This window comes from Loxodonta africana, chromosome 8 (assembly GCF_030014295.1).
Source record: "Loxodonta africana isolate mLoxAfr1 chromosome 8, mLoxAfr1.hap2, whole genome shotgun sequence".
NCBI classification, from domain to species: domain Eukaryota; kingdom Metazoa; phylum Chordata; class Mammalia; order Proboscidea; family Elephantidae; genus Loxodonta; species Loxodonta africana.
The window spans coordinates 19,680,816-19,692,431 of NC_087349.1; the positions used below are offsets into that span (position 1 = coordinate 19,680,816).

The window sequence follows — 11,616 nt, forward strand, 5'->3', positions numbered from 1 at the left end:
ATCAAGTAGGCAAACTACTTCTCTTGGGTCTGCTCTGGCAAAAAATGCTCTTGAAAAACCCATTTGTCCCAGTGAGTCAGTTGGTTCCCAGCCACAACTTTTCCAAATTTAGCAGGGAGTTGTGACATTAACTTTTTTTTTTTTCCCCCTTAAACTCTTTCTAGGAAATCTGGGAAAATAATTTCCACTCTTGTTCAGAGCAAGGTGAAGATGCTTAAAAATTATCAGCACTAAGGCTATTACAGTTTATAGGTAAACTCTTTAACATTTTTTCAATGATTACTTTAAAAAAATGCAAACCTTAAACCAAAAATAACCCCTTAAGTCTTCTTCAGACCAAACAAGTTAGCTTAACTAGTAAAGAAGGTCTGCCTGGAGCCTTGTGCTCTGTTAAAAACTATATGGGATCAAACTGACAATAGCAACTCGAAGGTTAGACAGGAAATTTAGGGGCAAGGAGATTATGTTAATAGGGAAGAATGTGGAGGGGAGGACGGTGAGAATGGGTTCACAACGTGAAGACCGTGATCGACCTGAACTGGTGAATATTCTTCTAGGTATATTCTCAACAACAACAAAAATAAAATAAATTTTAAAATGCCTTCATTTCAGGACATTTGCTGCGGCAGCTTGGTTACCCGCCATCGTTCTGCACGATGCAGCAACTCTTTTTAAATGCAGCTCAGTCAGGTACTCAGTGCTCTTCCCCCCGACCCTACCCCCCCCACCCCATTTGGCTAATTTAAGAAAAAAAAAAAAAAAGCTAAAGAAAGAGGACAAGAAAAAGAAAAGGGCTGACCTCTCCCCTCCGTTAATTACACACGCCCTCCGCCCGCCCTCGCTTCCCCGAGCGAGTCCCTCACGCTGGAGCACTCGTTCACCCCATTGACTCGCAGACCAGCTCAGCCTGCAGGAAACCCGAAACCGGGAAAGAAAGGGCGGTGGGAAGGGGGAGATTCAAAACCAGCAAAGACCGGTTAGGAGAAGAAAAAAAAAAAAAAGGACGCGCTCTGCTGTGCTGGCTGAGCCGGCACTGCCTGGTAGAAGCAGGATTCTAGAAGCCTGGAGAGGAAAGCCGCCCTCCCCGGGTCCAGGGTACCTTGAAAGCATTTATGGACCGATTTTCAAAAGAATGGCCAATCTTCACTTTCCTCACTAGACCAGGGTACTCAGCCACGAGGTGATCCATTTCTTGGGAAATCTGAAATGTTTCCAGTGAATACATAAAAAAACATAGACATGTTTAAATACATAATCTGATGCATCAGTTAGTGACTTTTTTGTTTGTTTCCTTTCCCCCATTTTCATTCTCTGGGGAGAAAGTGGAGAGGGCAGCCTGGCTGAAGCTCCAGAACTGGGATGTTTGCATCAAAGCTGAGAGATGATGAGTCACCGCGTCTGCAGGGGCTGCAAAGGGAGACGCCATTTTGCAGCCAATCTTTGCGGTTTTGTGCCTCCACAAAATGGCAGGTCTCTGCCTTGCCTATGGTTTTCCTCAACTCCAGCAATGGGAGGGAGCTTCCCCTGCCAGAAAACTCCTCGCCCTCACCAGCAGAGGAATGCAAGTGGTAGTGACACACACAGAAGAGTGGATTTAAAGGCTGGCACTCCACAATATAGCAGGGCCACTCAGGCCACAGGACACGGGCGCCTGCCTCGGGGCACTTCAGTCATCAGCTCCTTTCCTCTGACTCCTATTTTCAAGGCTAATTGAAATTCTGTGCCTCAGGGGCACCCAAGCTGTGTCCATTGCTGGGATTGAGGTCTGTCTCAGCGTGTCTGAAGAGTTACGGGATGAAAACAGCTTTTTGTCAGCGTTTTCTCTCCATAGGGCACAGACACCATGTCATGGGACCAGGCAAAGAGAAGAGATCATCTTGTTTTCTCCACTCCCTTTTCTTCTTCAGACTTTTGGTACTGGTCCACAGTCCCTTATCCGAAATCTTTGGGGCCATGTGTATTTCCAACTCAGAATTTTTGAGGGATTTTAGAAAAGTAATAGGAAGCATATAGTGTGTATTATACATGCAGGATTGCTCCATATTCGAACCCATTCATATTTCTGGCAGTGAAACAGATGAATAAATAGCATGTCAGTTCAGGTCAGATTTTGCCCCCAAATGCGTTCAGATCAGGTCAGGTTTTGTCACCAAATAAATGAGGAGAAAAATTGTTTTCAGAGCAATTTGCATTTTAGAATAGCTGATTTAGGGGATCTGTTTTGTACCTATAAGAGGAGCCCTGGTGGCCCATTAGTTAAGAATTTGGCTGCTAACCAAAAGTTCGAATCCACCAACATTCCTTGTAAACCCTATGGGGTGTTTCTACTCTGTCCTATAGGGTTGCTATGAGTTGCAATACCCTCCATGGCAGCGGGTGGGTACCTAGAAGATATGTTTTCTGGGGCTCTGTTCTACTTCTCCCACCCCACCCACCCTTCAAAATCAGTCAATATAACTAGACCCCAGTGGGCCCCCAAAAGAGCTCCATGTCACAAATGGGCAAAAGCAGCACTGCCCTGGTGCCCAGATGCCAGGATGTGACCCAGGTGGAGGAAGGGGGCATTCTTCACAGACCAGTAAAACTCAGGAAAGACAGCAGAAACTGTACAAGGCTTTGCTACTGTGAGGTCTTGGTGCCTTGGCAGGTTGGGAGACCCTGGCCTTGGCCAGAAATCAGAAGAGTCAAGGCAGCCCTTGATCCCATCCTCAATGGCAGCCATGGCTTTCAAATGGCTTTGTAGGCAGCACAGTTAAGAAACCAGCAAGGAGGCCTTAGTGGAAGAGCAGGGGCAGGAGAAGGGTATCTTCGTGCTGCTGAAGATTGCTTAGATGCTTCCGGAATGGATGGGTTGCTGTTGAGATGAGCAGCTGGGCATTATGCCCTGCAGTAAGCAAGAGTAGGCATGAAGCCAGTGACACTAATACAGCCTGTGAAATCCTAGGGAAACTTGGGGAAGTTAGGAAACAAGATGGAAATACTTTCTAAGTCATTAAGTCACCAGTAGGTATCTAGGCTGTGTCATGGAAGGAGAGAATGGCCAATCTCTGATGTTCATTTTTAAACACTCACCTCTTCCAAGCTATGGTAGGCCCCAAAGTTGAAGTTACTATTTCGTTCTGTTCTCCGATTTAATAGCATTTCTTCATTCTCTTTATCCAGTAGAACCTAAGACAAATCAGTTATACCTGTGATTAATTTAGCAATGCATTTCAGTCTATACTCATGAAGGAAATGGTGACACTCAGGTCCCCAGTGCCAAGCTTTCCTTTTCCTGTCCTGTGGGCTGTGGGGTCATGCCTTTCCCTTATTCTTGCAGAGCCCTGAGCAAACTTTGGAGAACTATGGCAAGAAAAGTACCCTGATCCCAAAGGGGATGGGACATCAGTGGGACTTCTGGCCAGCCAGATGCTGTAGATATAGGAGGAAGTCAGTCCTATGGTGGGCTTGCAGGCACAGGCAGGGTGTGACCTGACCTTGTCTTATGGCTCATCCTACCTTCCTGGCCACCTGGGACCCAGAGTAACCTCCAGTTGAAAATAAATAGCAGCTGCTTTTCCCTACGTTGACTAAGACCCTTCAGGTTGCACCTTATATTCTATGCTATAGCCTCTCCTTTGCTCTTTCTCTTAAATTTTTTTGTTACCATATTCCAGTTATGCCGAATGCAAAAGGGAGAGGGACAGTGCCTCCCTGTCCACCCTGCAGGAGTAGCCCTCACACAGGACAGCCCTAGTGGCACACACAGGTCCCTGCCCTAACAAAGAGTACCCAAGGAGAAAAGACTTTCCATTCATGTGGACCAGGATGACCTGTGAGATATTTACCTGGACATCTTCAATCATAATGGAATAAGCAAACCCCTGGGACTCCAAGAAAACTTTGACTGCCTGGAGGCTGACAAAGGGAACCCGGACATGGGCTGTCTGGCCTGGGGTGGTGGCTGATTTCCAGAAATCAAGCTGAAAGGGATAAAAGGCCAAACCAAGACAATGAGTATGTTATTCCAGGGAAATGGACAGTTGAACATTAATATGTTTCAGTAAATCAATTTGTATGTATTATATCTTGAGACTCCCAAGACTAAGTCATTGTGGAATCCCTATGATGTCGCAATGGGAGTTTTAAATGTCCAAGCATCAGCAGATATGTTACATTGTTTTTCCCTGTATGGTTGGATGCTAAAACTAACAGAAGGAAAAGATTATTTAAAATTATAGCGGTTTTTTAAAAAGCTGGCATTCAAGTGATCCAAGTCATTTCATAACAGGATATTAATACTATAAATTATTTTAGGAAAGAAATAATGCATTAAAGGTGTTCAACAATTTTTCAAAGTCACTTTCACATTTGACCTCTCTTTTCATTCTGACAGTAAACCTGTGAGATAGGTGAATAGTGTATTTACCTCCATCTTATCGATAGGGAAAACGAGACATAAGGAAGATAGGTGACTTGCCCCATGTCACACAATTGGGACTAGAGCTGGTCTTACTTATCCTAGTTCTGTGAGTTAGCATTCCATGCTATGCCAGAGGAGATGAGCTATAGTCTAAAGTAAAAGACCTCAATCATGTCTAACTGTAGAGAACTCACTGTAGGAAATAGAGACTCCCGCCAGGACAAATACCTGAAGATGTTCTTCAGCCTCCAGTACCTCTAGCTTTTTTATTTGTTCTTCATTCCTTGGTATGATCTCAAGAACTTGGTCTCTAAAGAATATTGAACCACAGACATGACCTTAAAAACAAAATCTGGACACTAATTCCTGTTGCTTTCTGCTCCAGTTGGTCTCTGCATGTAAGAAGTTAATGCAACAGTCAATAATCTCTTTGACAGTCCAGAAACTAATAAATAGTACGCTGACCCACATCCCAGAATGAGGACTTGATTGAATGGCTTTATTTTCCCCAAGGCAATATTATCTAAGTAATAATTAAGAGGTGTACCTGCTCCTAGCAGGAAGCTTGCCATTAAAGTTGTCTTTCCTTTAGCTAATGATTATTTGTCAGATAACACCTGCTGCTCATAAAACAATGACTTTAAAACATGATTGTTCCTGGTTTTCAGAAATAAGTTTTGTTTTGTTTTTTAATGGAATAATTAAATGGTGCTTGCAAGAGGAATCAAATTCCCATCTAGAGTAGACCTAGTGGGTTTTATTTTATTTATGTATTTGTCAATCGCTAAAGCATCAGAGTTCCATCTCCAAACCCCATTCATACATCCCAAATCTGAGGTATGGCTAGGGGCAACTGAGACTCAGACAAATCATGGTGTGCCTCTCTTGGTGTTTGCACGTGCACACACGTGCAAAATGAGGAATAAAGATTATCTAGGACACCTTAATTCCCATGCATCTGTCAGTTTGTTGTACTGTGGGGGCTTGTGTGTTGCTGGAAGCTATGCCAAACCAAAAAAACCAAACCACTGCCATTGAGTTGATTCCAGCTCAGAACAACCCCATAAGACAGAGTAGAACTGCCCCATAGGGTTTCCAAGGAGTGCCTGGGGGATTCATACTGCCGACCTTTTGGTTAGCAGCTGTCATTCTTAACCACTACACCACCAGGAAGCTATGCCACCGTTATTCAAATATCAGCAGGGTCATCCATGGCAGACAGGTTTCAGCTGAGCTTCCAGACTAAGACAGACTAGAAAGAAGGACCCGGTAGTCTACTTCTGAAAAGAATTAGCCAGTGAAAACCTCGTGAATAGGAGCAGAACATTGTCTGATATAGTGCTGGAAGATGAGCCCCTCAAGTTGGAAGGCTCTCAAAAGATAACTGGGGAAGAGCTGCATCCTCAAAGTAGAGTCGACCTTAATGACGTGGATGGAGTCAAGCCTTCAGGACCTTAACTTGCTGATGTGGCATGACTCAAAATGGAAGAAACAGCTGCAAGCATCCATTAATAATTGGAACATGGAATGTACAAAGTATGAATCTAGGAAAATTGGAAATTACCAAAAATGAAATGGAACACATAAAGATCAATATCCTAGGCATTAGTGAGCTGAAATGGACTGGTATTCGTCATTTTGAATCAGACAATCATATGGTCTACTACGCTAGAAATGATAGCTTGAAGAGGAGCGGTGTTGCATTCATTGTCAAAAAGAACATTTCAAGATCTATCCTGAAGTACAATGTTGTCAGTGTTAAGAAAATATCCATATGCCTACAAGGAAGACCAGTTAATACAACTGTTATTCAAATTTACTCATCAACCACTAAGGCCAAAGATGAATAAATTGAAGATTTTTACCAACCTCTGCAGTCCGAAATTGATAGAACATGCAATCAGGATGCACTGATAATTACTGGTGATTGGAATTTGAAAGCTGGAAACAAAGAAGAAGGATTGCTATTTGGAAAATAAGCCCTTTTTGATAGTAACAATGCCAGAGATCGCATGATTGAATTTTGTGAGACCAATGACTTCATTGCAAATACCTTTTTCAGGGACATAAATGGTGACTATACACATGGACCTTGCCAGATGGAATATGCAGGAATCAAATCGAATACATCTGTGGAAAGAGATGATAGAAAAGCTCAGTATCAGTCAGAACAAGGGCAGGGGTCAACTGTGGATTAGGCCATCAATTATTCATATGCAAGTTCAAGTTGAAACTGAAGAAAATTAGAACTGGCCCATGAGAGCCAAAGTGCGACCTTGAGTATATTCCACCTGAATTTAGAGACCATCTCAAGAATAGATTTGAAGCATTGAACACTAATAACCAAAGACCAGACAAGTTGTGGAATGACATCAAGGACATTATACTTGAAGAAAGCAAGAGGTCATTAAAAGACAAGAGAGAAAGAAAAGACCTAAATGGATGTCAGATGAGACTCTGAAACTTGCTGTTGAAAGTCGAGTAGCTCAAGAACAAGGAAAAATGATGAAGTAAAAGAATGCAACAGAAAATTTCAAATGGCAGCTCGAGAAGACAAAGTAAAGTAACATAACGACATGTGCAAGGACCTGGAGATAGAAAACCAGAAGGGAAGAACATGCTCAGCATTTCTCAAGCTGAAAGAGCTGAAGAAAAAATTCAAGCCTAAGTTGCAATACTGAAAGATTCTATGGGAAAAATATTAAGCAACACAGGAAGCATCGAAAGAAGATGGAAGGAATACACAGTCACTATACCAAAAAGAATCGGTCGAAGTTCAACCATTTCAGGAGGTAGCATAAGATCAGGAACCGATAGTACTGAAGGAAGAAGTCCAAGCCACACTGCAGACATTGGCAAAAAACAAGGCTCCAGGAACTGATGGAATACCAATTGAGATGTTTCAACAAATGGATGCAGCATTGGAAGTGCTCACTCGTCTATGCCAAGAAATTTGGAAGACAGCTACCTAGCCAACTGACTGGAAGAGATCCTACTCTCAAGAAAGGTGGTCCAACCGAATGTGGATATTATCAAACAGTATCATTAATATCACATGCAAGCAAAATTTGCTGAAGATCATTCAAAAGTGGCTGTAACAGTACATCAACAGGGACTTGCCAGCAATTCAAGCCAGATTTAGAAAGGACATGGTACCAGGGACATCATTGCCGATGTCAGATGGATCCTGGCTGAAAGCAGGGAATACCAGAAAGATGTCTACCTGTGTTTTATTTACTATGCAAAGGCATTCGACTGTGTGGATCATAGCAAATTATGGATAACATTGTGGAGAACGGGAATTCCAGAACACTTAATTGTGCTCTTGAGGGGTCCGTACATGGATCAAGAGGCAGTTGTTCGAACAGAACAAGGGGATACTACGTGGTTTAAAGTCAGGAAAGGTATGTGTCAGGGTTGTATTCTTTCACCATACCTATTCAATCTGTCTGCTGAGCAAATAAACTGAGAAGCTGGGCTACGTCGGGATTGGAGGAAGACTCATTAACCTGTGTTATGCACATAACACAACCTTGCTTGCTGAAAGTGATGAGGACTTGAAGCACTTACTAATGAAGCTCAAGGTCCATAGCCTTCAGTATGGATTACACCTCAACATAAAGAAAATAAAAATCCTTACAAATGGACCAATAATCAACATCATGATAAACGGAGGAAAGATTGAGGTTGTCAAAGATTTCATTTTACTTGGATCCACAATTAATACTCATGGAAGCAGCAGTCAAGAAATCAAAAGACGCATTGTACTGGGCAAATCAGCTACAAGAGATCTCTTTAAAGTATTAAAAAGCAAAGATGTCAACTTTGAGGACTAAGGTGCGCCTGACCCGAGCCATGGTGCTTTCAATCGCCTCATATGTGTGCGAAAGTTGGACAATTAATAAGAAAGACTGAAGAAGAATTGACACCTTTGAATTGTGGCACTGGTGAAGAATATTGAATATACCATGGACGGCCAAAAGAACGAATAAATCTGTCTTGGAAGACATACAACCAGAATGCTCCTTAGAAGCAAGGATGGTAAGACTGTGCCTTACATACTTTGGACATGTTGTCAGTCAGGAGGGCTCAGTCCCTGGAGAAGGACATCATGCTTGGTAAAGTACAGGATCAACGAAAAAGAGGAAGACCCTCAACAAGAAGGATTGACACAGTGGCTGAAACAATGGGCTCAAGCATAGCAACAATTGTGAGGAAGGCACAGGACTGGCAGTGTTTCATTCTGTTGTTCATAGGGTCTGTATGAGTCAGAACTGACTCAATGGCACCTAATAACAACAACAGGACACCTTGAGGAGCCCTGGCGATGCAGCGTTTAAGAGCTATGGCTGCTAACCAAAAGGCAAGCAGTTCCAATCCACCAGCTGTCCTTGGTAACCCTATGGAGCTGTTCTACTCTGTCCTTATAGGATCACTATGAGTCAGAATTGACTCAGTGGCAATAGGTTTGGGTTTTTTTGCTTAGGACACCTTTAAGAAGACTTGGTGGCACAATGGTTAAGTGCTCGGCTGCTAAATCAAAGTTCATGGGTTAGAACCCACCTGCTGCTCTGTGAAAGAAAGGTCCTGGCGACCTACTCCCATCAAGATTTCAGCCTAGGAAACCCTCTGGGGCAGTTCTGCTCTGTCCTGTAGGGTCACTATGAGACAGAATCAACTCAATGGCATACAACAACAACAACAACAGGACACCTTGGCTGAGTTGCTGGGTAGCACAAATGGCTAAGTGTTCCACTACTAAGTGAAAGGTTGGTGATTTGAAACCACTCAGAGGCACCTAAGAAGAAAGGCCTGGTGATCTTTTTCCAAAAGGTCACAGCCTTGGAAACCCTACAGAGAACAGTTCTATACTGCAACGCATGCGGTCACCATGAATTGGAATCAACTCGAAGGCAACTGGTTTAGGACACCTTGGCAAGAAAGGGAAGTCTCAAAACAAGCAAGTGCATATCCTTAGAGAAGAAATGAGCAGTATAGCTGAATTCTTAGAGGCTTCTCCTTGGTGACAGAGGTTCCTCCTCTATCCCAGTCACTGCAGTGGCGAAGAGATGATTGGTACAATGAGTCATATGCAGGGGCCAGATTCTAAGTCTTCTGAAACCAAGCCCCAGGCAATTGCCAGTGAACTCCAGTGGAATATATGTCACTGAATGTGAAATCTTCAAGGTTCTCCTGCCTCCGATATCCACCTGCTACAAATGGTCTGAAAATCTTTCTATTTGAGTCTTATTCTGTTTGGTTAATACATGGCCACTCCCGAGGAGAGTCCTCTTTTAAAACGGGAAGACCCTGGGGAAAGTAATACATTAGGCTAATGTTTCCCGGGATGTGTTCTAAGGAATAGTAGCCCTTTGAGTTACTCTGCAAAAACAAAAATAAAAGGGGGGGAGTCTGATAATTGAAGAAAATCATTGGGTAAATGCTGCAACCTATATCCCCTCTCATAGATTGACAATGCACACTAATTTGGTAAAATTTCCTAGAAATTGTATCATTTTTTAAAACCCTGTTATTCCCAAATTTATCTGACCAAAAAAAACCCAGTGCTGTCGATTTTTATCTGACCAGAGTAAATAAATTTGACCACCTAATTTTTGGACCAAAGTTATTTGACCCCTTCATTCATTCCCTGGAACACTGTGCAAGGAATGCTGCCTAGAGCCATTGACAGAATCTTGGAACCAAAGTTCTTTGGAGTAAGAATGTCTCCTCATCCTGAGATTTACGAAACCACAATATAAGTTGAAGCTAAAATCTTCAGCCCTGGTTCTCCCACCTCATGAGGTTCTACTACCGGGCCCTAGATGTAAAGAGAGGGGACAATGGTTGACACGGAGGATAAAGCCCAGAAAGGTGGGGAGGAAGAGATGGGAGAGTAACCTTCAAGCACCCAAACAACGTGATTTTCACTAATGTCTGTCATCCCTACATTCTCATCTTTGGAGGAAAAACTGAAGTCCAGACAGAGAGAAACACGGCTATATGTGTTTAGTTTTCATTTTGTTTTGCTTTATTTTTTCTTTAAACATCATTCACCTCTTTTTGATCACCCCACTCCTATTATCCCCACCAGTCACCACCCCTACCCAATTGAAGAGTTGTGGCTGGGTACCATCAAGTCAATTCCAACTCATAGTATGACCCCATGTGACAGAGTAGAATTGCCACATAAGGTTTTCTGGGCCATAATCTTTACAGAAGCAGATCTCCAAATCTTTCTCCTGTGGACCCCGTCGGGGGGTTCCAACTGCCAACCTTTTGGTTAGCAGCTGAGTGCTTAACTGTCTGTGCCAACAGGCCTCCTTCGGTCTAAGAGAACGTCTCTGAAAATGCTGAATACTTAGGCACGTTACTCTGCAACAATCAAGGGAGAATTTCAGGTTCATGGAGCCTAACCATGAGTCAGGTCAGCAAAATTCAAACAGGCACCAGAAAGGACAACTTACCCCACAAATGTTTCTCGACAGTAGATATGCCCCAAAAGGGCGCCAAAAAACAGGATCAACTTCATGGTCTAAGGGCTTTCAAGAATCCAGAACTCAGAGTCCCTCCTGAACTTTATTTATGAGGACCCACGGCTGAGCCATTGGCCATCGGAGAACTTGAGTGAATTCCCACATGGTAAAATTCCCACCTGCGTATGAAATGTTCAAGATTACAGACACCCACCTGTGCGATATCACCAACTCATACACTTTCCATTCCTAGGATGAGATAACGAACCTCAATGGAAACTAAACAAAACTGCTAGATCATATCAAGGACAAATCATATATTATGATTTAGAACATGAAGTGCCACTAGCTCTGGCCTGTGATAGAAGCCAGATTAACAGACCTAGAGGTTAAAGTCCTTTCTGGGTCTCTGACAAAGAAAAGGGCACAGCATTTATAGTAATTACTCTAGCATCCTGTCTATCACATTCCATTAGCTTGCTCGTTTGTTTATTTTTATAATGTTTGCCCTGAAACACTGCATTCACTCAGGCCACATCTGTGGAAACTCCCTGTAGACGGCCCACTCCAGTCTTCACTCTATATTAAAACACAACAGAAGGTCTTTTAATATTCAATTTTGGATTGTCTCTAAAGTGATCCATCTGCATTTGCACTAAATTAATATCCCTGTTTCTGTGACTTTCCCCAAAATGAAAATATCTTTCTTTCTGATTATAACAATAAAACTACTTATTA

The 11,616-nt window shown here is 42.8% G+C and overlaps 1 protein-coding gene across 1 annotated transcript in view; it reads right to left on the bottom strand.

Moving 5' to 3' along the window:
- CPA2 (carboxypeptidase A2) overlaps positions 1–11,078 on the bottom strand; it is a 34,413-nt gene extending 23,335 nt beyond the window's left edge. Inside the window, exons 1-5 of the mRNA XM_003407276.4 lie at positions 10,870–11,078; positions 4,631–4,712; positions 3,828–3,962; positions 3,073–3,168; positions 1,100–1,201 (exon numbers count right to left, since the gene is read on the bottom strand). Of these exons, the coding sequence (XP_003407324.2) occupies positions 1,100–1,201; positions 3,073–3,168; positions 3,828–3,962; positions 4,631–4,712; positions 10,870–10,934 (480 nt within the window). The 5' untranslated portion in view covers positions 10,935–11,078. The remainder of the gene's footprint in view (positions 1–1,099; positions 1,202–3,072; positions 3,169–3,827; positions 3,963–4,630; positions 4,713–10,869) is intronic.
- Positions 11,079–11,616: the final 538 nt, after the last annotated feature.